The following is a 27,408-nucleotide window of genomic DNA, read 5'->3' on the forward strand; positions in this document are numbered from 1 at the left end:
ACTGTAGCTTGCTAGTTATGTTTAGTCTCTTAAAAGCATGTTATACTTTTGTTTTATTTGTAATCAATTCTGATTCTACTACCTTTAGTCAATATGAGTTAAAACTCTATCTTTGCTAATAAACTTCTCTTTGTTTTATCATAAGTAGATTTCTGTACTGTAATAGTAAGCAAAATATGAATTCTTAGTTGAATCAAACAAGCTGGTGTGTACACTGTTTCTTTGGAGACAGCAGACTTGGTAATTACTGTGAGGTTCCAGTGACAGGTGCTGGATACCACATGGGAACGCTCTTCCAGGGGGCTTGGGAACTGGGGTGCACTAAGTGTTACCTGCAAGGTAAAGTAAGGGCCGGCATAATCCCGAGAAGTTTGTCTGTGGTTGCTAACAGATTATCACCAAGTTTAGCACCAGCCAATATCTCTCTCGCTGAGGTGGGGGAGAGTTACAAGGTCACCCATAGTTTTGAGCTCCTCAAACAAGTGCACAGTCTTCTTTCAATGCTTCTAGAAGTGTATTTTAACTCTTAATGCATCTTAAACTTACTTCTGCAACATAGGGATCAACAATGAGAGATTCATAAAAGGGATGACAGCTCTGCTTTTCCACTGCAGCATTGGCTCCAGAACTGCTTTTTAATACATCTCCAAATTCTTGGCCCTGAAAGGAATAAGCAGAATTAAGCCCGGTGTGGTGCTAGTCAACCAGGTGCCAGCTCATGTCAGAGACCCAGGCCAATTCATTTGTGTACTAGTATAGATCAAAGTGATTGTTAATTGCATAAGAGTGTATTTGGAGTTTAAACTTCATGAAAACTTATGAGATGTTACATGCATTGTATCCCCTTATAAAGTAGCAGCAAACATTTACATTGTGTATATCCCTGTAACTAATAACCCATCAAATGAGAAAGAATCCTTATGGCATGCAAATGAAGAACTTTAAAAGAAAAGTGCTCATTTCAAAGCCAGTGGTCATTGCGTGTGATGATCGGAGGTCAAAGACTCAAAATTCATTCTTCACTCTAGGAAAAGCCTACCCAGGCAGTGACACAGTCAGTTTGTTTTCAGAGGCTATACGTATGGATTCAAGGAAAGATCCTTCGTCTCTGGACTGTTTGGATTCTTACAGGGAAGTGTACCAGATGCAAAGTGGAGATCCTCAGAGACAATCTGAGTACCCTGAAAAGACTTGGGAAACTGGCAATTTATTACATCACTGTCGCCATTTGGAACTGCAAACTGTGACTCACCTGTACATATATTTTACCTGCTTTAATCTCTCAATAACTCTCATTTCCTTTTCTTAGCTAATAAACCTTTAGTTAGTTTACTATATCATTGGCTCCCCATGTTGTCTTTGGTGTAAGATTTAGGGTAAGTGACTGGTCTCTTGGACTGGAAGCAACCTAAATGTGATGTGATTTGGGGTATAAGTGACCTTTTATCACAAAGTCCAGTTTGCCTGGGTGGCAAGACAGACTCTCTAGTCTAAGGGGAATATGTGTCCCCCCCATGGTAAGACTTGCATAGTAATCCAGGAGTTCACATTTGTCACTGGCTTGTTGTGTTCTATAATTAGATTTTGCCACCAGTTTGGGGTATCTGCCTGTTTTGTGACAGTCTGCCCTGAGATATGCACTCATGGTCATGAGCCATTCCAGATAGTGTGACACCTAATAATAATGAAATCTTGCTTTAAAGTCCATTAAGCAGTGATATATTCAGATGGAAGGAGATCCTGCAATAAACTCCATGCATGGAACCCATGCAGAACTCCACTGAAGTCAATGGGGCTTAATAGAGGAGTATGCTAACTACATATGACAAACTACAAGATAAGGACCCATGTTTCATCTATTCATCAATTATTAAAAACAAAGAAAAATTAGCAAAAGTAGTCAGAGAATCACAGACACCATAAAAAAAGACTAGTGAAAATGCACATATATATGGAAAGAAAAGTGAAGAATAGAACCTGAAACGAATAGGAAGGTAAAGAGATTTTCTAAATGTTAATAGAAAGTGTGACACTTTGCTTTAATGGTACTTCAACTGCTTATAGCTCCCACCCCAAACACCCTGAAATTTTACTAGCATTGGCCTGTTGCTCTTCTTTGATGAGAAAAGCTAACGCTAACAAACAAACAAACAAACAAGAGTGTGTATTATTCATTTTGGAAAATATAAGAAAACATTAAAAGTCATCCATGGCCCCTTGATGTCAATGTGACTGCCAGTGGTTCCAGAAGCAGGACTAGCAGTTCCTTGTGAAGGAATATGGCCTATACGTTTATCCATTCATGAGACCATATTCAGTAGAAGAGATTTTAGTGACTTCTTACATGTAATGGCCGAAGATAAGTTAATGACCTCTTCCACCATTGTCCATCACTGACTGCATGCAGCATGGCTTTTGTCGTTGTAGTTGTATTAGACAGAACTTTCATGGTTTTAGCGGTGGTCCAATACAACAAGTCAGCAGACTGGCTAGAAGGAATGCTGATTTCTTCCTGTGAGTTTATGCAACACACAACAACAAATGTTAGAAATAACCTCAGCATTATCACCACCATGAGTTAATAAGGCCAAATGCCTAGAATAAACACACAATGGCATCAAGACATACTGATAACAGTTTGGTTAATAAGTTATTTCAATTATCAGTCTCATTTAGCAGCAAGCTAAACACAAGCAGAGTTACAATGTTGCACTTTTTTAATCTCAGTTGATTCCTTGATTAGTAGAACATTCTTTTTCTCATTAAATTCTAATCTCATGATATTGTGGACACCAGCCATTTACATTTTTGAAGGTTTTTTGCTTAACTAGTCCCACTGTTCTGCTGATATACTGAAGTTTATAGAAAAGGGGAGGTTGGGCATACTGGCCACTGGATTGATTCTTCAACATCTTATGAACAGTCTTAACATACAAAGCCAGGATTGTGTGGATTTCCAAAGAGCACAACTAAGTCATCCAGATTCTCAGCAGGGGACTCTTGTCTTTAGAACCTTTTCTGGTGGAAAACTTTAATCTTTCACATCAGAGCTTCCCAAAATAGGGTTCTCTCCAGCTCCTCCATTTGATGTTGTGGGTCTGTGTGACCTGCACTGATGTGAAAATACGGCAGCTGTATGTACACCTCTACCTCAATATAATGCTGTCCTCTGGAGCCAAAAAATCTTACCACATTATAGGTGAAACCGCGTTATACCGAACTTGCTTTAATCCACCGGAGTGCGCAGCCCCGCCCCCCCGGAGCACTGCTTTACCGCATTATATCCGAATTTGTGTTATATCGGGTCGCGTTATATCGGGATAGAGGTGTATGTTCATAGATTCTGAAATTCTAGTGCTTTGTGACACATTAACCAAATATAGCAATTCTCACAGGCTGCAAACAGATCTTGTGAGATTTCTGCCTATTCTGATTTCCCACCCTTCCCACACAGACACATGTTTCGGCAGACACCTGGATTCAAACTCAATAAGGGCAGGTTCAGGTCAGGTCTTTCAAAATGTAGGGTCTGGGTTTTGCAAATTTGGGTTGCTGGGTCAGGCCTACCTCAAATAAAGGGTTTAAATTAATACTTGATACATCTGCAGTGATTTCTGTGTCACTAATTGTTACACTCCCGAGAGGTCTGTGACTATTCTCTCCATGTTTTACACAGTTTACATATTAAAACAAACAGATTTCAGTATGCTGTAAATTATGTAATTATATTCCACTGACGATAATCACACAAATGTACAGTAGGGTAATATTTACAATACACTCACTTATATACATACATATTGTTGATGTTTTAATAGCCAGTAAGTTATAATGGTTGTTTCCCCACACAAGATACTGAATCAAAAGAAAATCACTTTTCTACAGTTACACTGGCAGGAGGATATGAACTACCAGTTTTCAGCTCAACAACTTGAGACAGAATTTTACACACTAAACAGGGACTGGTGGCCAAAATGACTTAGGTGAAATCTTGCCCCACTGAAGTTAATACTTCAATGGGGAAGCATTTCACCTCTAATCTACTTTATTCTCTAGCACCTTTAATGTAGTACTGTATACTTCAAACTGACAAACTGATAATCAAGGTGACATAATAGACTTTTTCCCCCAGTTTAGGGACCAATTTCCACCATGGGATTTGGATTTCCTTTAATTTTTCAGTTGCAATTTTGTGCCCACAAATGGTAGCAATTGAATATCTAGCTATCAGAGCTGCAGTCACAAAATTGTGGGTGAAGTAGTTAAGAGATCATCTACTTAAGAGATCATGTGACAACATTTTTCAGGTATTATTATATGGCTGTTTTATGAAGTCCATTTTAAAAGGATTGTCTTCTCTTAGCAGTTCTAAAAGATTAATTGAGAACAGCACATTATTTTTACTTTGTCCTAGTCTGACACGTCCCATTATTTTAGATTTTTTTTTAACTGTACAAAAACAAGGAAGACACTTATCACCAAATCTATCATTGTCATTAAAAAGACATCAACAACATTCTGCCTGCAACAAAACCTGTAAAAGTGAGCACTCCCTGATTATTAACAGTAATAAGATGATCTAAAGAGGGGACCTCCTGCCAACCTCTGAACAATCAATTGTAAATTTCAATTCCCACTTGACCAGATGAAAGTGACTGCATGCTGAGCAAAATATGCCAGAATCTTTACTCTTCCTGAAAAATAAATGGGAACAGGATTTATTTAGATTGTGTTTAAAGAAAAACAGTATCTCTTTTGAAAGGTTGAAAAAAAAAGAGAGAGAAAATTAGTTCCTTCTTTTGTAAGGCATTATACTATTTCCAAGAGGATGCTTCATGAAACTTGACCAAATAATGCAAGTTTCTAAGAAAATAAGAGCAAGAAACAACTAACCAACTTCTCAATTCAATTTGAACTAAATACTTTTTTAAAAACTGTGTGAAAATGTCTGGGCCATCAGAAAGTGAAAGTTTGGTGCAGACGGGTGTCTGTCTGGTCCGCGAAAAGGGCCTTGCCATCAAACGGCAGGTTCTGCACTATGGAGTGGGATTCTGATGACAGTCCCGAAAGCGAGAGCCACAACGCCCGTCACATGGAGACCGCGGAAGCCATCGAACGAGCGGCTGTGTCTGCCACATCCGAAGCCACCTGGACAGCCGCTTTGGCATCGGTCACACCCTCCTCAATCAGTGCCCGGAACTCCTTCACATCCTTGTCAGGAATGAGGGGCTCAAACTTGGGGAGGGATCCCCAGAGATTAAACTCGTACCGGCTCAAAAGCACCTGATGGTTGGCCACTCTGAGCTGGAAACTCGCTGACGAATAAACCTTTTTTCCAAAGGTATCTCTGTCCTTTAGCGTGGGCGTGGGCTGACCATTCCGCTCGCGGTGGTGGACCGACTCTACCACCAGGGAGTTTGGAGCTGGGTGGGTGTAAAGGTACTCGAGACTCCTCGCGGGGACGAAGTACTTCCTCTCGGCCTTCTTAGAAATAGGCCCAAGACAGGCCGGGGTCTGCCAAAGGCCCATGGTGATATTGGCGACTCCTTGGTGGAAAGGGAGCGCCACACGCCCCAGTACCGAGGAGGCGAGGACATTGAAGAGAGTATTGGAGAACTCCTCCATCTCCTCGGCCCGGAGCTCGAGGTTGGCTGCCACCCTCCGAAGCAGCTCTTGATGTGCTTTAAAGTCCTCTTAGGAAGAGGGAGGCGGTACCACAACCGAATGGCCCTGTGCCGAAGAGGTGGACGGTGCGGTGCCTTCAGCGGCCAACGGCATCGTGGGCTCCACGTCCGGGGTCGGTGCCGGGGGTTCGGCGCCCACGGCTTGATCCCGGTGCCGGGGAGGCGACACGGGTCGGCCCTGAGAGACTCCCGCCACGGAGCGAGGTCCTGGCTGCGCAGGTGCCTGAGGCCACGGTGCCCACTGGCACCATTGTCCCTGCCAGGGCATGGCCTGGAACTGAGGTGCATCGGGCGGCAGGACTGGTTGTTCTTGAGGCGCGGTGTGGCCCAAGACGCAGGGAGAGATGGCTGCGTACTGAAGCCGAAGTCCTGGAAGAGCGCACGGTGCCGTGGGAACGACTGGAGCGGTCTCTGTTGTGACGGCTCCTACCCTGAGACTTCGACCTGGACGATGTTGACAGGTAGATGTCCGAGGAACTGTCTCTGGACTCCCTGCGGCGCCTGTGGCCACGGTGCCGCGGACTCTCGAGACATGCTCAGGGCATGGCCTCTGCGATGGCAGGCTCCTGAGTACGAGCGCCGGTGCCGACAGCGTCGAGACCTGTTCCTCTCAGAGTGGCTGGAAGAGGAACGGCACCGTCTCTTGTCGCCTCCGCGACGGCGTCCAAGAGCGGAGGAGTGGGAACTGCTCGTCGAAGAGTCCAGACGCGGAGTCGACGTGCATCTTGGGGCTCTGCTCGGCACCTCAACCCGGGACAGTGCCTCGACCTCCGACACCTCCGGGGAGGGCTGATGGGCGCCCAAGGGTGGCTTCCCACGGGACCAGGGACCCGACTGAGGCGGCACTCCCAGCACCGGAAGCGCCAAGATGTCACGCGCGGCCTGAGCTGCCTCTGGCTTTGAAGGCATGCGTACCTCCGACAAGGCTCGTGCGGACGGGACTGGACTACTCCGCTCAACTCAAGTCGGAGGTCTCCGTCCCGATGGGGATCGCGGGCTGCCCAACTCGGGTCTGGCCTCACCCCGTCCTTCTCTTGGCGCCGCTGAGACTTCCCTTGCTTCTTAGCTGGGGAGCGGTGCCGGGACGTCGACGGCACCTCGCTGCGCACCGAGGATGCGGTACCGGGTGCCGATTCAGAACGGTGCAACGGAGGAGCTTCGCCACGTGCCGAAGACACGGAGCCCGGCACGGTGTTGGCTCAACGCGCCGGTGCCGGGGCCAATGCCGACTCCATTAAAAGAGCTTGGAGCCGGATCTCACGCTCCTTCTTCGTCCGGGGCTTAAAGGAGCGGCAGATCTTGCACTTGTCACTAACGTGAGACTCGCCCAGACAGCGAAGACACTGATTGTGTGGATCGCTTCTGGGCATGGAGTTGCGACAAGAGTCGCACGACTTGAAGCCTGGGCCAGGGGGCATGCCCCGAGCCAGGCACTCACGAAAGAAAGTTCAGTAAGCGAAGAGATCAGTGAAACTGGATACTACTAAGCTAGAGACGCTGCTTAGCTAAGCTAAGCTGGAGCAAGTTCAGACTACCTTCACTGGCGGCAAGAAGGAACTGAGGGTGGGGGGAGCACGCAGCCCCCTTTATGGCACGATATGTCGGAGCCACTCCAGGGGTCGCAGCGGTGCTCCCCGTCTACGGATACTGCTAAAGGAAAAACTTCCAGCACCGGTGCATGTGGTGAGCCCGCACACCTATAGTGGAATATACATGAGCAATCACTCGAAGAAGAACGTATTTTATTTACCTAGTAAGCACATTTATAGCAATACACAAGTAGTGAATAATTCTCCATGGAACATCTCAGTTCACACTTAGCGCTTTGAGTTTTCTGCAAAAAAATTACCCTAGATGGATGAGAGAGTTATTTTATTTAAGAAATGGTTATTATCCTAACCAAACAATTTGTATAGTGTACCAACTGGTGAAACAAGATAAAGTGTCTAGCTTCCAGAATTTATAGTTCATTGTAGCAATCTTTGTTCATTTAAAGTCTTTTAAGACTAAGAATAAAGATCTACTTCCTCTCCTTGACCAAGTAAGTAAATATACTACTAATTTATCTGTTTAATAGGTCCATCTCCTTTGTTTCTAAATCTGTAATTTTTACCCAAGCGATTAGCCAAAAATTTGGAATCTTGCAAGTTGTTCCAGTTAGGAGGAGAAACTGGTGATAGAGTAAGGTGTTTCTTTGCTGCAATCCTGTTTATTTACACAGAATAGCTTTCCCCTGGAAAACACTGCGGAAGGACCCTGGTCATTTTCCATCTCTAATCTGGTCTCCTCTCTTTCACATTTGCTGCTCAACCTTTCAAGCAAGCATGGACAATGCTTTTCCTTCTCTCTCCCATCAAAACCTGCTCCTCTTTTATCTTGAAATGTGGTCATACACTCTGAAAAATGAATATGTAAAATGGCAATTTTTTTACTCATGAGACCTGCTCCTTGTGTGCTTTCAGTGTCATAGCAGATCTGCTGACATTAGTGACTAAAATGATTTTCTACTATTGTGCCTGCCTGTTAGCTCTGCAGACCCAACATAGCTAAGAGAATGTGGTCTATTCCTTCTTAGATGACATTGGAAGTCCAATGAACATGGAATCCCATGATACCATTTATTCAAGGTACTTAAGTCTAGAACTGCACTTCCCTTTATTTGCCCCCTTAACAGGCTTCTGAAGAAGGGTGTAGCAGGCTGGCTCTTGGTGAGTTAAGGCTGGGCAGTTGAAGCTGCATCTCTCTCCTCCCTCCACAGGTCTGACCTTTACTTTTCTGCTGGATATTGGTGAAGCATTAACTGAGCTGATTCTTGAGAGTTAAACTAGTGTCTGAAGCTATACCTTCTGCTCCTGGGTGCCAATGCTTACACATTACAAAGAATTCTTAACTCATGCCACAAGAACTTAGAAGGCCAGATCTACAAAGGGAGTTAGGTGTTGCAATGCTGAGCACCGCAATGCCGAACTTTTAGGCACCCTGCCATTCAGTGCAATCCTCAGCCCTCAGTTAGGCACCCAGGCTCCCTATACAATGCCTGGGAAGTGTTAGGTTTCAGAGTGGTAGCCGTGTTAGTCTGTATCATAAAAAACTATGAGGAGTCCTTGTGGCAGCTTAGAGGCTAACACATTTATTTGGGCATAAGCTTTCGTGGGCTAAAACCCACTTAAACAGATACATGGAGTGAAAAATACAGTAAGCAGTATATATATTACAGCACATGAAAAGATGAGAGTTGCCTTACCAAGTGGAGGGTCAGTGCTAACGAGTCCAATTCAATTAAGGTGGAAGTAACCTATTCTCAACAGTTGACAAGAAGGGGTGAATATCAACAGAGGGAAAATTAGTCTGATTACCTGCTAGTTCTAAGCATACAGACATTAAAAAAATCTCTCTCACAGGTTCTGCGATATAGGAGCTAACCCATTAATTCTTCCAAAAAATGCTGTGCATACTTCTACACAAATCTTACACCAGTATGCATTCATGTAACTTTTTAATCAGCTATAAAATACTGGAGTTCAGATCCCAGAATTTACTATATTCCTCTTAGTAGCTACTTACAGACATTTTCTAAGTCATGTCATTGAGAACCAGATTCTTCAATGGACTGAACTCTGAATCTGCATAGGTATAAGTGAGATGAGAATTTGCCCTTCGTTGTCTTTATCATTAAGTAAGCATTTCCATGTACAGAAAAAATGTAATTCTGACTTCCACCTAAATCACTGAGAACATAATATTATCACTGCTCAGGCCCTACATATACAAATTCTTCATTAAATGTGTTCAATTAGATGAGCCTTTCACTAAACATAATGCATACATTTGTAGCTCATTTGAAAAGTATTTGATGCTCAGTAAAAGGGTAAGTACAATGTATGTCACAAGCTAATAAGTGTGGGTTTTAATCCGAGACCTCAGGTGTAGCAAATTTTTCAAATCTAAATAGATTTTCAGGTTAAAGCATAGGCTAAGTTGCATAACTAACTCTAGCAAAAGAGAATACTAAACTGCAACTAGTAGAAACTTTGAGTCCTTTAAACAGCATTTATACAAAAAGCAGATCTGTAATTTTTACAGAAGGATGTTTTCAAATTATGCATCCTCCGCAATATCAATAAACACCTTGTTTCCAAGGACAGTACGAATATTCTTGAAATTGCAAGCTTCTCTCGTGCCAAAGTGCTATGCGCAGTAATTACATTTTCACATTACTTAGATATATAAATAAAATCATTTTTACAGCAGATGTAATGTAGATTTTAAATATTAAGCAGATTAAGTATAAAGTCAGCCTTCATTTATGAGGCATAATTTACTGTGGTTATTATTTCTCCTGTTAACACATAACACAGCATCTTGTGGCTAAGCACTATACTTATATACTCTAATAATGTTAGCTATAATATTCTGAAATATTCTTCATGAATCAAGGTCCTAATTTGCGCATTGAGATTTTTTTCTTTGAGCACCACTAGATTAGTAATTGAGGTAATTACAGCATACAACAAGAGTGCAAAGGGGAAAAGGAGCTTAATAAGAAAGAGGCAATCATTATGGAGGAATTCCATTCCCTTCCTGAACGTAGTTCTTCAAAGAATTACATGAGCTGAAGACTGACTAGGCCAATTAGGTGATCTAGTCCAGCCTCCTGCCAGTGAAGGATTGTTCCCTACAGTATTTATTTTAATGCATTGTCTAGTCCTTTTTTAAAATGTCTAAACAATGGGGTTTGCAGAGGAGCCGGATGATTATGTTCCCACCTATGTCATCCCAACACACCCTAGGCCTCCTCATTTCAATTCACTGTGGGAGGATAAAAAGTTAAAATTAGCAAAACAAGTGAAAAATCGTTTATTGGAGCCCTAGAGAGAGTGAAATATGATGTGCTGAGGGAGCTATGCCCATCTAGTACTAGTTTTATCAGCTTTATCCATATAATATTAGTTAAATCAAATAGTGTTAGCTAATATTAGGGTTGCCAACTTTCTGATTGCAGAAAACTGAACACCCTTACCCCGCCTCTGCCCCGCCCTTTCTCCAAGGCCCCGCTCACTCAATTCCCTTCCCTCAGTCACTCGCTCTCCCCCACCCTCGCTCACTCTCTCATTTTCACTGGGCTAAGAGCAGGGGGTTGGGGCTCCAGCTGGGGGTGTGCACTGACCGGAGCCACCAGATCCCTTTTCGACTGGGCATTCCAGTTGAAAACCAGACACCTGGCAACCCTAGCTAATATGTTTTAGCAATCAATGGTAAACCCTCCCCCCGCACCCCGATGGTCTCCCCAACAAATATATAGTTGATACATACCCACATATCCATGGGCTGATCTCTTAAATCAATTGGATTTTGCCTGAATAAGCCTTAGACAGTAGAATCTGAACTACAGACTTTTCTCTTTGCTTTTTTTTTAATAAGACTATTACCAATATACTGTATGAAACGGAAAACCAATGAAATCCAAGTTAGCAAAAAACTATTCTTCCAAAAGAAGGAGATTAACCAAACTTCTAACTCCCAGCTCTCCAAAAAACTCTAACAAAGGCATTTTCACTTCCTTGCTATTTAGGTGGTTCCTATTCTTTCATTATAGGAGACCAGGTGCTCACATTCTATTGTGCTATTAATGAAGTTATGTTGAAGCTGTAAGCATGAAAATGAAAAAGGAGGTTAACACATAAAAATGTCATTTAGAGAAAAGGAATTAAGTGCAAAAGCTTAAGTCATAGTAAACCTCAACAGATTATGATCTACAAAAAAACATGACATCAAATATTTAAGCAAATATAAATGATCCCATATAACAACGGTAATAACTCACTGACTCTTAAGTAAGAGCGACAACTTAAAATCCTTTAGTACTAATAGTACTAAGTAGAGAGGTTGGAGTCTACAGTCTCTACAAATAATCTTGAAAGACAAGGAGTGAAAAAAAACTTTGTGATTTTATATTGCTGCTCCCCCCAAAATTCACCCACGAAAACTTATGCTCCAATACATCTGTTAGTCTATAAGGTGCCACAGGACTCTCTGTTGCTTTTTACCCTGTTTAGAAACCTTCAGTCATCCAATTAGAAGAAAAAAAAATAATGTCATATTATTTAGGTGACAAACTACACCAATGAATCAAACAGTCAAAACTAATAGATTACAAGGAACACATAAGCTAAAACATAGAGTATTCTCCATTACTATAGGGCTTTAAATGAAGATCGAATGTGTATTTCTGAAAGATATATACTACATCAACCAGATGTTACGGGCTTAATACACAAATGGCTTGGTGAAATTCTACAGCCTGCATTAAGCATGAGGTCAGACTAGATGATCATAATGGTGCCTTCAAGCCTCATTAAAAAAAAAAAACCCTATGAAAGTATGTACATACAAAGTGTTTGAGAAATTATGAATTTGTAAAAGATAAAATGTCCATATGTGAATAATACGCAGACAGAAAAAAGGCTAAATTCAAACATCATATGGTTTATTTACCAATGTTGATATGTGCCATACTGCAAGGCTAGCATCAACATTAATAATTATTCCTTTATTTTATGTTAGGTTTTTGTCTTGCCTTCCACTTCTTCTGCCTTTGTATTTATTTATGTTCTCAATTATTTTGTTTACAGTGCTGAGACCCCACTGGACAAGGATGTACAAGACCACATTTGGAGTATATATTAGCAAGAAAACTTCATTACAAATCATCTATTGGTTGTTTCCTTAGGTTATTTGATAGTGCTAAGCACAAAGCCTAAAGCAGAAAAATATCTCAAGTTCTCTACGCTGTGCTAGGTGAAATCTTTGAAATCTGTTTCTCCTTATGATACAGAATAAAACAGAATTCAATGGTGGTCATTTTACACTCTCACTTTAAAACTTACCTGAGGAGTCTCCTCAGTGACCAGCGAAGAAGGTCCTGGGATATTTATATTCTCCCCTCCTTCTGAAGGGCGTAACTGGTAATTCACTGCTTGATAAAGAATCTGAAGAGAAGGAGTATACATTATTTCTGCTATCATGCAAGCTAATAATACACAATTATTCAAGCTACCTAGTGTCACGAGAAAGCAAGGACCTCAGGTGGTAAAACTTCCAGGAGAATAAAAAAAAATAATCATGGCATCCTGCTGAACCACTGATATAAATGTCTACACAAAACCACCTTCTCTCAGTACTGTATATGCATTTTCCATGAAGTACTGTTGTTGCTGTTTTTTTTAAAGAAAGTAACTACATGAAAATGGCATCTTCTTACTCAACAGATCTACCTCATATATTCACTGGCAGATCTCCTCATATATTCACTGTATTGACAGAAGTTTTTACTGTTTTTCATTCTTCTTGGTAATGTAGAGCTACTGCAGTAATGGAAGAGTGAATAGGATTATTATCTGGTTTGTATATTATCTAAAAATAGTTTGAAATAAGTTCCAATTCCAGGTGGATAGCCCTGTTTTACTTATAAACTAAATATTCAGGCCCCAATCTTGCAAATGTATACACTTGTGCTTCTCTTTACTACTGTGGCAAGTCCCACTAATCAATGGGGCCACCCATGTTAATACAGTTAAGAAAGTGTGTAAGTGCGTTGGCCTTAGTATGCAAGTTACTGGCAGACAAACTTTCCACCACATTCACCCATGATTTGCAGTATTTCTATTAGTTGCTGATCCCCTTTACTCTGATCCTTCCTTCTGCACCCTTCAGCTGAACAAACTCTCCCTGAACCGATCATGCTTCTAACCTTTCTTTTACTTACTTTTCTCCTACTTCAACAATCACTTTCTCTCCACAATTTCAATCATGTGCTGCCACCCTCCAAAACACTTAAAAATACATTCTTGTAATATAAATAAGACAAATATACAAACAATTTTCAGAAAGAAAAATGAGATGTGCTTGTAATCAGCCTAACCACATAACTTTTGTGTTGTACCTGGGTTTTTTTCCCCCCTATTTTTTACATTCTTAGCTCTTAAGAACAAATACAATGCCTTCCTGTGTTATTGTACTGCACCAACACAATTCTGAGTGGGACTTTGGAGCCCAATATGAATTACTATTAATAAATTTCTGTATTTAATTAATTTAGACTACAATAATAAAATGACACTTATGCAAGGCTCTATGCACCGTAACACATTAATAATAATACATAATAATAATAATAATAATTAGCAGCATTCAAACAGGAACTCTGCCAGCCAGTCAGCCACCTACAAAAAACCCACAGCAGACCCACAGCCCTCTCCAATAACCCTATCCAATCCCTATTTTTGCACTGTTCCTGGAAGGTTACCAATTTTGGATTATTTCAGACTCCAGAGGGATACAAATTCCAGAGTCTCTGAGCCTTCACAGAGAATGTCCCGCTGGCTTCCCCTCTGGTTTTTTAACAAGGGAGATCCAGCTTAAGCCCTTCTGCTGACTGCAAGACAGTATGGAACGGGGACAGATGAATAAATGGAATCTATACAATGTAACTTGTAAGAAGTTACTTTTCAGAGTACAAAATTCTATTTCCCCTAATGTACCCTATATGAAACAATTCAGAAAAACTCTGTGCACATTGGCAAAACTAGGGTCAACCTCAATGGAAATTAAACGTTTTGACTTACTCAACCACTGCACAGCATTTATGCTAATCTTCTCAAATACATACATTAGTAATCTTCTCAAATACATATAATGAGATATCTGATAGTTACAGATTTTACATACATAATGAAATTGATATTTAGGGCCCTGATCCTGTGAAGAGCTAATAGCAGGATCAAGACTTAAATCCTCATTATAAATAATTAAAACCATTCTGGGTGAAATCATGGCCTCACTGAAGTCAATGGGAATTTTGTTATTTATTTCAATTGAGCCAGGATTTCACTGTATGTTTGGCAGAACCTGCAGAAAACATTGGAACAGGCAGTGGGCATTTAAAGAGACTGTGTACAAATGAGGCTGTGTACAATGCACAAAATCCTTATAGAAGCTGAAGAACTGATAGAGAAGAATTATGCATTTGTACATCCCAATCAAATGTACTACAGAGTTGGAACAGAGTATTCTGTCAACAATATGCCAGACAGTGCTGCATTTTAGAAACCTCTGAGGCTATAGTACCCATCCAACAGTACTAGTTATAACAAAAAAGAAACTGCATTCTTATCTATTGATTATAGAAAATGTATTATAAAAGCAATATTTAACTGTTCAGATATAAAATGTAAGGTAGAAAAAAATATAGAAAATTGATAAGACATATTGGGGGGGGGGAACACAAAAGAGTTACCCCTGTTTCAGAAAATAAGTATTCACAGCGTATGTAGGAAAAGTTTACAGAAATGGATCCTACCTGAGTCTGCAAAGAACTGTTTGCTGCCAGCAGTGACTCTATGGCACCTGGAGGGCAATGTGTCAGAGCAAAAGCCATGAGCTCCTGCCGAGTACTCAAGTCGTGGTAGCCTTCTGATTGCCCTAATTGGCTGCATACCTCCCAACTTTTAGAATAGCCTGCAAAGGGAACAAAAAGATTACCAAGCAAAGTCACATAAAATCAATAATCTAATTGTGGGAGTGCTGAGGGGAAAAAAATCAACATTCTCCAATGGCCAAAGGTTACATCATCATCAATAATCAGATGATAGTATAGCCTCGCTTGTTGAATTCTCAACTTTTCATGAGACAGAGAGAGACACAGACAGACAGACACTTAGTAGTAAGGAAAAAATCCTGGAATTCAGCTACCTAACATTATATATACTCTAGGTACCAATATGGTGCATGGTCATGTGTGTGTGTCCATACATGTGTATTTGTCCTTAGTGACACCATGTTAAGAAAAATCAGACCAGACTGCTTCAGCATAAACTGAACATTTTTAGAATACATCAGCTGCTGCAAAAGATCAGTGTTGTCTTTTAAAATAACATAATTTAACTCCTCTGTGTTAGGACCATGGGAGAATACAGAGGAGAAGCACAGGAGCAGATTATCTTCTGTTATCCCATTCCCCGATCTCCACTTATACCTTTCCCCTCCCATAAGCCATATTAGACTTGCAAGAATTAAAATAGGATTTGGGCAGACAAGGAGAAACGCGAAGCCCCATCATTTCTACTAGCTATCTTCTGGATGGATGGGATGTGGGTGGTAGGATCAGAAGAGGAATCACACTCCTCCAAAGTGCACACAATCACTTCCAGTGGCTGAGAGTCTAGTGGCCCCAGATCATATGGGAAACATAGAACATTGTTTAAATGTTTGCAAATATGTACAAACAGCACAAATAACTGGGATCCACTTTTCGTATTGTAGGCGGGATTATGGGGACATGTCAACCTCCACCACCACCAAACACACACTTTACTTAAAATTAGTTAAGTTTGAAGATGGCAGAGATCTTACAAACCCCTCAGCCAAATCCTTGGACTTGCTCTGTGCATAACTGACAGGGGGAAGATCTTAATCGTGGAAGACCACTCAAAAATGAAAAGGCCACATGTGACCTGCCCTAAACAACACAAAAGACTGAGCTCTTAGTTCCACAGTGTGTGCGTTTATGGAAAAAGTAAGAACTGTACAGTACCTATTACTAAATTACCTGGGGCCAGATTAACAAAAGTGACTAAGGCACCTAACGGCACCTTTAGGCACCATAGACATTCACAAAATTCTTGCTCCAGTGCTGCCTAGCCCTGCAGGTGCCTAGAATTCCCAGGCATCTAAATCTCCACACATGGGCATGAGCAAAGCCACTTAAGTCCAGACGCCACCAAACTGATAGGCACCTAGCTCACACCTAAGCCGGGTAGGATTCACAAACAAGGTGTGCCGTTGTCTCTCTCATCTGCAGAGCCTGCCCTGGTAGGTATGCTTTTAGCAGATCTAACCCACACAAAAGACAGTGTGGAGGAGGTTGTGTTGGTGTCATGCCTTCTGCACAATTGCCAAGTGGATAAAGCTCTTATCTAGAATCTGGGAGACCCAGCTTCAAATCCCCACTGTACCTGATTCAGAGCAGGGTCTTGCTTCCACCTTCCAGGCAAGCGCCCGCCCTAACCACTGGCCTATGAATTAACGCTCACCCTCTGTCCGAATGAATATTTAAGTATTTCATACAAAGTGGAACAGCTTCAATAGGAAAGATTGAAGGACTCATCCAAGAACACTCCACAGCCTGATGGTTAGGGCACTCACATGAGAGGTAGGAGACCTGGGTAGAAGCAGACCGGAGATTTGATCCCAGCTCTCCTACACCCCAAGCGAGCACTTGAACCACTGGCCTATTTAGTATAATTTAAGGAAGGGACCACCACCACCTCCCTTAAGAAAGGGCTGACCTGGATTAGGCACCTAACTCCAGAAAAGGGTTCACAACTATGAATCCTGAGCAGAGGGAAGCACTATCCTCCAGCCTGGAGTTCAGCACCTAACTCCACCAAATCAAGGGTGGAGGCTGGATCCCTATTAGGGTGCTGGCTTCTGTGAATCCTTTTTTTAACGTGCCTAACTCTACCCACACATTGTATAAGGAGCCTGGGTGACTAACCTGGGGTTGAGAATTACACTAGGCGGCCTGATGCCTAAAAGTTCCCCTTATGAATATAGTCTCTAACGTTCTCAGGGTAATACAACAGGACCCCTGAGCAACTGTATAACTAATAACTGCTTTCCTCACTATTTAATTATTTCTATAAGTAAACCAATCACTTGATATGATAAATAGGCCTTTCATTATACTGTGAAGTTTCTACATTGATTTAACTTTTTTAGGTTGAAACCAGATCCTAGCATAACTTCATGAAGTAATGTGCTAATGTTTTGACGGAGAATTTACATAGAAAAGGATTAAAGAATGAATGGGCCCAGTGGGTCTTCACAAAATGGAAATTGATGCATTTACCACTAGGATCTATAGGGGTCTTTGGATTTTAATAGTATTTCAATGAATATTCATTAATGAACAAGATTTCAAATGTATCACACATGGGGATTCATATGAGATAAATGAAAAACCATTTCTTTTCTCCTCCCGCCACAAGAATAATTTGGAAATAAACCACTGTGGAAACAATTAAAACTAAATCCCTGCTGGGACAGATTTATGAGACACTACCATGAAAATAAAGGATATCTAAATTAAAATACATAATTCCCGCAGACTGATCACACAGAATTCATTTAACTGAAAATCTGCATTCTTCCAGAGGTGACTGTTGCTTAAATGTTCTGTAGTCCATGTGATTTATGTAAGTAACATAGCATTCTACACTTGCTGTATTCTAAATAACTATATTCTAATTTCCACAGACCAAGTGTGGTTGACCTACCAGTTAAGTTAGTCAGTCTGAAGTCACATATTTTACATGTCAGAAAATTCAGGAGAGGACTTTTTTTTTTTTTTTTTTTTTTTTTATTAAAGTGGTAAACTTCACCTGTGGCTATAAGCTCTTGGCAGTGCATACTAGCAGCTTTGTAGTCCTGGAAATGGAGAGCTTGTTCTACTAAAAGGATCAAAACCTGGCCTTTTCTCTCTGTCTGGTCATCTCCTGTAAGTAGAGTCAGAAAAGTTGTTACCAATTATTTCAAAGGTCAATAGTCAATTAATTATTAGCACAGCATTTCACAAGAATGTTTCTGTATATTGTGGATGAAAATGGCTCTCTTTCCAAGCTGTTGATGGTTTGGATGCTACAAATATGCAGTATACATCTACCTCTTCCTGATGAAACTAAGACATAACTTATTTAATTAGTGAAACAGGTAATTGTGTGCCCAAACCATGTATTCATGTATTGCTAGAGGAACTCACATCAGTATGTATTAAGTATATCACAAGGTGGAAAACACTTGTTGAAAAAAATAAATACCGTCTAGTTAATTAACATTTTATAGGTCACAAAAGATCTTCAAAAATGGAGGCTTAAAATTAGGGTCTTTAAATCACCAATTAGGTCTCTAAATACGGATTTATTTTCAAAGAGAGCTGCTGTGTGCTTCAATGTTAATTTTAGGTATGTTAGGGCCCTATATGTGTGTGTCCAATACAGCATGACTGATTTTTCTCTGTATCATTTTAATGTTAACACCTGTAAGATCTCTTATGACTCCAAAGGGGAACAGAAGCTCTAATTCATTCTTTATGACCTGGACTTCTGCTTGCTTGCATTGCTGTCAGTGAACTCTTGCTCTCCATTAACAACTTGCACAGTCCAAGGTTTAACTTTTCACTGAAGTCTTTGAGTCCTGCAGTTTGTTCAATTGTTCACCCCTAGGCAACCAGAGATTATTGTGCATGTCCCCATGCAACACAATAAATGTAAAATAAAACATGGCCAGTGCAGGATTAACAAAATTTGACTTTGGGGGGAGGGGGAGAGTAATGTGTCTATAAAATCTTGTCCGGGAGATAAAACCCGTTCCACATACATATATTCTGGTGAAAATTTACCTATATGTTCTAGGTGGAGCATGAAATGGAAAGGGAATCAGGAATATGAGGATTCCTAATTTTCTTTTCCAAACCACAGTTATATTCCATGCATATAATCTTCCCTCCTTCCACTTTTTTTTTTTTGGCCCTCTATTTCTCACCTCACTTGGCAAGTTGTAATGAACACAGCATATGTCCATAACTGTACATGAAAGTGCAGTCTCTCACACACACACACACGAATAAGATCTTGATCTATATATTTTAAACTTATGTGAGATCTACAGGGATGGACTGATCAGAAAAAAAAATGCTTCTTTCAATGCGAGTTTTGTATCTTTACTTCCTCTCACCGGTTATCAGAGGATTTGAAGGATTCAGTGCTGATGCAGCTATCTGAACTTTTTTAAATATTTGAAGTTTAATTATGAGACACTGTGTTAACATATCCTCCCTGGAATAATTTAACTTCAAATATTTTAAAAAGTTAAATTTATCTAACTTGTAGACTTAAGACTATGAAAACAACTAAAAAGTCCATGGTTATTTTTTCCCTCCACTCTGTGGCTCCAACAACAGAGGTAAAGTCTTGCTTGTCTAGTCTTTTTTATTTATTTTTAATCACACCCATAAAGATAAATGTACTGATTGTGCTAGATTGACAACCATGGAGACTCAATTCCTTGTTAATACTTCAGGCTAATTTAAGTTAGTGAAATAGTAAAACAGTAATTTTAGTGTGCAGGTGAGAGGTAGTGTTGGTGGCCTGTGATATACAGGAGGTCAGACCAGATAATTTGGTGGTCCCTTTCGGCCTAAAACTCTATAACTCTATTTACAGAGCTGTCCAACCAAAATGCCTTTGCTCCGGATGCAGAGGGACCACCTCTGGGGTCTGGAAGGTAGCATCACCTCAATATTCATTTATTCCTTAGCCTCTCCACTAAGACAGACTGCCATACATTGTTGCCAATTAGTCACCATCATGTTTTTTGTGATGTGAATTTTTGCCCACTGGGAGCTGGACTGCTATGAAACTCCTTTCATCCAGGCCACTGCCCAGCAATTAAATGGAAACAACTTTTAGTCATTTTTACCTAGGATAAATTTGAACCAGTGTCCTAGCGGTGAAATGTTCCTAGATACCTGTCAGGCAGCCAGTGCCTGCCCCATACCCTTGGCAGCTTTATAATGTATTATACTTATATTGTGAGATTTGTGTGTCAGCATTAGACCCAAGGAAGGAGTAACAATAGTGCAGTAAATGGATCTTTGTTGTTATTCAGAAATTGCCATGACCAATTATCAACTGCAATTTATTACTATTTAAAATCAGTAGGGGCACGATTGGAGCTGTTCTTTTCTTAATTGATCTTGAGTGGTCTTATTGGTTTAGAGGGTTTTTTTTGGGAGGCAGGGGGGCTGACTAATTTATTTTGAAGCAATAGGCTCTCCTTCTGCGTGTTTTACAAGAGTGCAAATGTACGTTAGCATCATTCTCTCTCTATTCTCTTACAGTACTTAGTACCCTGTATCAATTTGCCTCCTATTTAAACTCCCATTATCTTGATGCACACTGTTATACCAAAGGGTTACAACTCCAACATGACTAGCAAATCCCCTGCAATGCACAGCTAGAACATTGTTCACATGGCTTTTGCTGACTCAGTGAAGCCAATTAAAATCCTACCCCCTGCACGAATTTCCAGTATCTTCTCTTATTCTTCTATTTAGACCTAGAAACTCACTGCCATTGCTTCACAGTTCCTGACTTGGAAGTTAAGATTAAGTCTTAAAGAAATGAAGCAGCTTTTAATGTCTAGCCCCACCGTCCCCCATCTCTTGCAATATTGACATGAGACATTCAAGATTTTTCTTTAAAACAGTTGGTAAGAGAAATGCCATCATAAAATGAGTGTCTTATTTTACTCTATTATTCCTATCTGTTAGTGTTGTTTGAAATCCAGCAAAGACATTTAAAATTCAGGAACTGGAAATGTATCACTTATTATTTCTATAGCATGGCCTGTATATACAACATGAGTTTAGAAACTTCCTCAGGACTACTCCCTAGCATAAGGACTTGTATGCTTTGACTCCATGACTACTGAGGGTCAATCTACTGAGAAGCATTTACAGAATTCTTAAAGGATGTCATGCATCTCATCTCATCTCAAGGCAAATTGTCATAATGACAGGCAGATGACAGATTTCGTGGCAAGGAAGGAAACCATCAGCACTTGAAAAATATAAAGAAAACATCTTCTCCATTTCAGGCAGCCTGGGTCATCCAGCAAGCAAGACAATTTGAATTGCAACTAATAAAGGATAATTCCAGTGCCAGAAATTAATTTTGGCTAAGTTAGCCAGAATCGTCTTCTGATGAGGGAAACGGAGGCACAGACCCACCCAAATTCCCAGAATGTCAGACCTGGGTTTAGATCAAAGGTGTTCCTCAATAAAATAGTCACATGTCCCATGCTCAGACAACTAGACAACAGTGTCTCTTTCATATACAGCAAGAACAGCTGTGCACTATTTTGATATATATTCTTTTGGCTGAAACTGGGAAGGGCAACAACATGAGAAAGTTGAGGAACTTGGTAATCTTCAAAAATAGGTATGACTTCTGGATAAGGGTTCAGAACATTTTTTAATTAGAAAAAGTTCACCCATTCCCAGAATTACATTTTTCCAAAAACTTTACTGTCAATTTAATGAGAAACTAAATGGAAAATGTTTTTGTTTTGTTTTTAAATTAATGTCTCATCAAGCAACTCCTGCAACATGTGACAGAACAAAACAATGTCTAGACAGGCTTTTACAACATTCAGTAACAGTAAACAAACAGTAATTAAAAGCAATTATCCAAGATTGATTTTGTATTTTGAATCTTTTTGTTCTAGTGTGCAATCAAATACAACAATTCAAGGCTAAATAATTACCTAAAATAGATCATTTGTTGTTACTGGGAATGAGGACTCCGGTTCCAATTCCCAAGTTTGCCACTGATTTATTAGTGACATCTTGTAAACCCCACCATGACTCCCTTACTTTGCTCACCTGTGAAATGGAGATATTGCTTACCTACCTATTTTACTGAGGTGGTGTTGTGAGCCTAATTAGGATTTACTAATTGATTTAAGATACCTGATGAAAGACCATAAGAGTGCCCAAAGGAAGTATGAGGAATACATGACTTGCCTGTAACTCTTGTTCTCTGAAAACATACTCCTCAGTGGATTGCTACTCTTGGAGTGGTGTGTTCCCATAACATTGCCACACGCCAGTACAGGGAATCTTATGCCACCCCTGGCTTAGTGTCTATCCTTCCCCAAATCATTCTCTTTTAATGGTGGAACATAGACAGCACATACTATTTACCCTACTGTGCAGAATAAAAGCTTTGGTTCATAGATGCTATTTAAAATGTTAATGAACCATAGAACCAAACCTATTAATTTGGAAGACTACATTTTATTTCAAGCTGAAAATTATTCAAATAATAGGTTTTGATTTTTAGTATATCTTAAAATAATATGAATGCATGGGCTGCTCTTTAGGTTACAATGCATAACTTGAAGGAGACTAATAACATTGTTAATATTGTTATAGCTAAAAAGATCTATAGTAACTATTCATCATATTAATGATACACGGCAACCTAATAAAATAATAAAGAGAGGATAGATGCAAAAGTGCTCTATATGTCTTGCTTTTACAACCTAATTGATACGTTCATGAGAGGCTCTATTTACACACTATAGTTAAGGCTGCATCCGTATTTCTATTTAAATCTCTGTTTTGCAAGGGTTTATTAATTTGATCATAAAAATCAACTGACTTTAAACTTGATGTGAGGTCCTGGTGAAAGAGCAAATTTTAGTTGTTTTTAAAGCTGTTGTGATCATGTCAAAATTATATGGAATTACCGAAAGCTCGTTTGCCCTGTCATATTTTTAAAAAGAGATGCAGAGCCCAATCCAAGGACATACAACTTTCATTCAAGTCAATGCTGCAATATCTAGGCACGTCAGAGTTAGTGAATGGCAGATTTAAACCCAAGCTTTGAATAATCAGACTGTGAAACTCATTACCACATGATGTTATCAAGGTCAAGAATTTAGCAAGATTTAAAAAAAAAAAGAAGGATTGGACATTGTATGGATAATATCCAGTTACGACAGATAATATTAACAAAAATCCTGAAGGGATATAAAATAACTTAATTAAAGTCTCAAGATTTCAACCTTAAACCATTGTCTAACTATTAGGGATTAGGATGAGACCTTGGTAGGGAGGCAGATATTTTTTACATCTGCCTATTTTCTTGTACCTTGTTCTGAATCAGTTTGTGCTGGTTCCTGACAAGAGATTGGACAAGACGGATCACGGGTTTCATATGCTATGGTAATTTATATGATCCTGTGAATAGCCCATTCTTTGTGAGTCATCTAGACCTTAGTTTATAACAGTTTCCAAATTCCAACAACTTTTCTGAGTGTTTAAAGGTATAAATAGCATAACAAAACCATCTGAAACAGTACTAATGTTTAAACTCAGAATGTAATGCACCGGAATACTTCATACTTGCTAACACATACTGTTATCCTCTGCTGTACAGAATGTAAAGCCTGTTCAAGTCCTTTTTTTTTTTTTTTTTTTTTTTTTTTTTTTTTTACAATTAAGCCTCCTTTCTAATGAGTAGCTCCCCAAGGGTACGTCTACACTACGAGATTAATTCGAATTTAGATAATTCGAATTTGGGAAACAGATTGTATAAATTCGATTGTGCGCGGCCACACTAAGCACATTAATTCGGTTTTTAACCACATTAATTCGGTGGTGTGCGGCCACACTACCCCATTAATTTTAACCACATTAATTCGGTGGTGTGCGGCCACACTACCCCTAATTCGAATTAACAAAATCGATTTTGGTGCTACTCCGCTCGTCGGGGTGGAGTACAGAAATCGATTTTAAGCGCCCTTTAATTCGAAGTAACTGGCTCCGTTGTGTGGACGGGTTAAGGATTAATTCGGATTAACGCAGCTACATCCGAATTAAAGTCGTAGTGTAGACCAGGCCCAAGAGACAAAAGTTCTTAATCCTGATTTTTCTTAAAAATCAAGTGTTGTGTTTTGGAGCATGTTACCAAGTTCCAACGCTGATGAGAAATGAGTGTGGATAAATTAATAATTAAGGTATTAATTGTAGGCATGGATTCATTAGAAAAACATACCTGAGGTCTACGGTAAAGACCTCCATTATTGCAATAAGACCAAACAAACTGGCATGCTGTAAACCTCCAGTGACATAAAAGTATAAAGCCAAATGCAGAGTGATTTTATATACAAAATAATCCACTTGAAGCGTTTTGTTGCTATTACAAAGTGGAACCTATTAATGACAACATGGGAACACACAGTTCTGTACATTTATTCAGCCAGGAGACACAGCAACTGTTAAAGCACAGTGTTTTGCTCAGTGAGATAGCCTCTTGAAATAAACTCATTTCCATGAAATTCCATATTTATCTTGGGAGTGACTATCACTATTATACTTGAGATTTTATCTCTAAAGTCACTGAGAGTTGCCTGGTGTGCTGTGAAAACATTTATTAATGCACAAAGAATCCTACTAATGGCTGAAATATCCACTATGTTCTTTTTTATCTTTATCTAAATTCCTTTGGTTGTACTTCTCCTTCCTCTTATCATTTAGGTGAGTGAGTAGACAATAGAAAAAGCAATGTGATACAGTTAAAACAAAAACAAAGTTCTGTAACCTTGCCTTTTGGGGGGGGGGAGAAAGAGGGGGAGAGGAAGAGATTTAATTTTATCTACACGTCATTTATTGGAATAAGCTAGGGAATGGTTATTACTTATTTATATGTGTGAGAGTGCATCTATGCATATATACTCTCACAAAGTCATATGCATACAATTATTTTAAATACATACAGTTTAGGTTACCCTAACTTATCATTATATGACATTATTGTTAGGAAAACTGAAAAGGCAGGATGGTACTTCCTGTTACCCCTTCTATACCTCCCCTAGGATCCACAATCCAATTCAGCCATCCATAACTCTCAGTCACCCACAATCTTTTCCCTGACACCATGCAATGCCCCCTGCTCCTCACTGCACTTGTAAATATTCAAGAAATTATTTTGAATTATAAATGTTTAAAAGTGCAACAGAGAAAGGGGCAGGAGGAGCATGTTACAAGACAATGGGCAATAGGGTTGGTGCTATCACATGGCATGCTTCACGACTGATGCATTTCTATTAATTTAACTGATAAAATGTAGTATTTTATTTTCATTTGCATCATGAGGTATTCTTTGAAAAGGTGATCACAGAATCACAGAACTGGAAGGGACCTCGAGAGGTCATCCAGTCCAGGCCCCCGCACTCAAGGTAGGACTAAGTATTATCTAGATCAGGGATAGGCAACCTATGGTACGTGTGCCAAAGGCAGCATGCGAGCGGATTTTCAGTGTCACTCACACTGCCCGGGTACTGGCCACAGGTTCAGGGGCTCCGCTGCCGCCCTGGGGTCTTGGCCGTCAGCCCGGGGCTCTGCAGCTGCCCCCAGCTGTGGCCCTCTGGCCCCAGACTGGGGCAGTGAGGGATGCAGACAGGGGCAAGAGGGGGCACAGCTCTGCACCCCCACCTTAAAAATTGTTCCAGCGCCACTGTACTGGATATTTTTAAGTCCTGATTTGCTGCTTACATCACTATCACGCCACATGGAACAGTGCACCGCGTTTGACGTTGAGCGTGCCATCTGTCGCGATTTTTTCCCCCACTGTAAGTTGAGGGGTACATGTGCTTTCTTAGGAGCTGACATTTTGTCAAAGTTAGATGTCCGTTCATTACAGCCTTCTTGGACAGACACACTTGGATTTATTCAAAAGAAGGACCGTGCTGTCTGTGCTTTCTGTTGTGAACGTGTTGTTTGTCGCACATCAAGTGTTCGAGGACATTTTCAAACGAAGCACGAGAAAACCTTTCTTGACGAAGCAGACAAGACTGAATCGATCAAAAAGGCAGTAGCAGGATATGAGAAGCAAAGCAGTGTTTTTAAATGCTAAAGTGTAAGTAAAAATCAAGCCACAGAAGGAAGTTACAAGATTGCACAGTACATTGCAAAAAATGGAAAGCCGTTTACAGGTGGGGAATATATAAAAGAAGTTTTTCTCAACAGTTCGGAGGTTTTGTTCCATGATTTGCCAAATAGGATTTTATCTTTATCTAGAATAAAAGAACTGTCTGTCTCTACCAGAACAGTTGAGCGACGCGTAAGCAAAATGGCAGAAAACATTAACGAAAAGCAGACGACTGCATTGAAGGACACAGCAATGCAGTTGATGAGAGCATGGATATAAACAATGTTCCACGTTTGGCAGTTGTTGCAAGAGGGGGGAGGGATAGCTCAGTGGTTTGAGCATTGGCCTGCTAAACCCAGGGTTGTGAGTTCAATCCTTGAGGGGGTCACTTAGGGATCTGGGGCAAAATCAGTACTTGGTCCTGCTAGTGAAGGCAGGGGGCTGGACTCGATAACCTTTCAAGGTCCCTTCCAGTTCTAGGAGATGGGATATCTCCATTAATTTATTTATTTAATTAATTTATTTATTTATATTGTGCTTCCGATGAAATCCAAGAGGAACTTTGTTGCCTAAAAACCCTGCATGGCACAACAAAGCGGGAAGATATAGTGGAAAGTTTTGTAAACCATTTTGAAGAACGAGGAGTTGACATCAGAAAATTATTTTGTGTGACAACAGATGGTGCTCCTGCCATGGTCGGAAAACAGAAGGGATTTGTAAAGTTATTTGAAGATCAAATTGGCCACCCGACAGTCAAATTTCACTGTATCATCCATCAAGAAAACCTTTGTGCTAAAATTTCTAATTCAGAGCTTAATAACGTGATGAATACAGTGTAAATAGTGTGATGAATGCTGCGAATTGTGAATTTCCTTGTTGCTCAGTCTGCTTTGACTCAGAGACCGTTTCAAGCACTGCTAGAAGATATGGACAGTGCTTATAATGACATTCCATGTCACAGCAACATTCAGTGGCTAAGTCGTGGCAAGGTTTTGGTGCGCATTGTAAACTGTTTTGATGCAATCAAGGCCTTTTTGTTGGAAAAAGGACAAAACTACCCTGAACTGGATGATGACAAATGTCTGTGTAAACTCATGTTTCTAAATGACATCACCGCTCACCCTAAACGAACTCAACCTCTGTCTCCAGGGTGCAGGGCAAATGGTTCT

At 40.3% G+C, this 27,408-nt stretch overlaps 1 protein-coding gene across 1 annotated transcript in view; it reads right to left on the minus strand.

Annotated features, from left to right (window-relative positions):
* The window catches only part of NBAS (neuroblastoma amplified sequence), a 381,012-nt gene that overhangs the window by 208,091 nt on the left and 145,513 nt on the right, over window positions 1-27,408 (minus strand). Inside the window, exons 33-37 of the mRNA XM_026655553.2 lie at window positions 18,125-18,238; window positions 15,043-15,200; window positions 12,572-12,673; window positions 2,345-2,512; window positions 547-660 (exon numbers count right to left, since the gene is read on the minus strand). Coding sequence (XP_026511338.1) covers window positions 547-660; window positions 2,345-2,512; window positions 12,572-12,673; window positions 15,043-15,200; window positions 18,125-18,238 — 656 coding nt within the window. The remainder of the gene's footprint in view (window positions 1-546; window positions 661-2,344; window positions 2,513-12,571; window positions 12,674-15,042; window positions 15,201-18,124; window positions 18,239-27,408) is intronic.

The sequence above is a fragment of the Terrapene carolina genome, unplaced genomic scaffold (assembly GCF_002925995.2).
Source record: "Terrapene carolina triunguis isolate 2854851 unplaced genomic scaffold, T_m_triunguis-2.0 Scaffold42, whole genome shotgun sequence".
NCBI lineage: Eukaryota > Metazoa > Chordata > Testudines > Emydidae > Terrapene > Terrapene triunguis.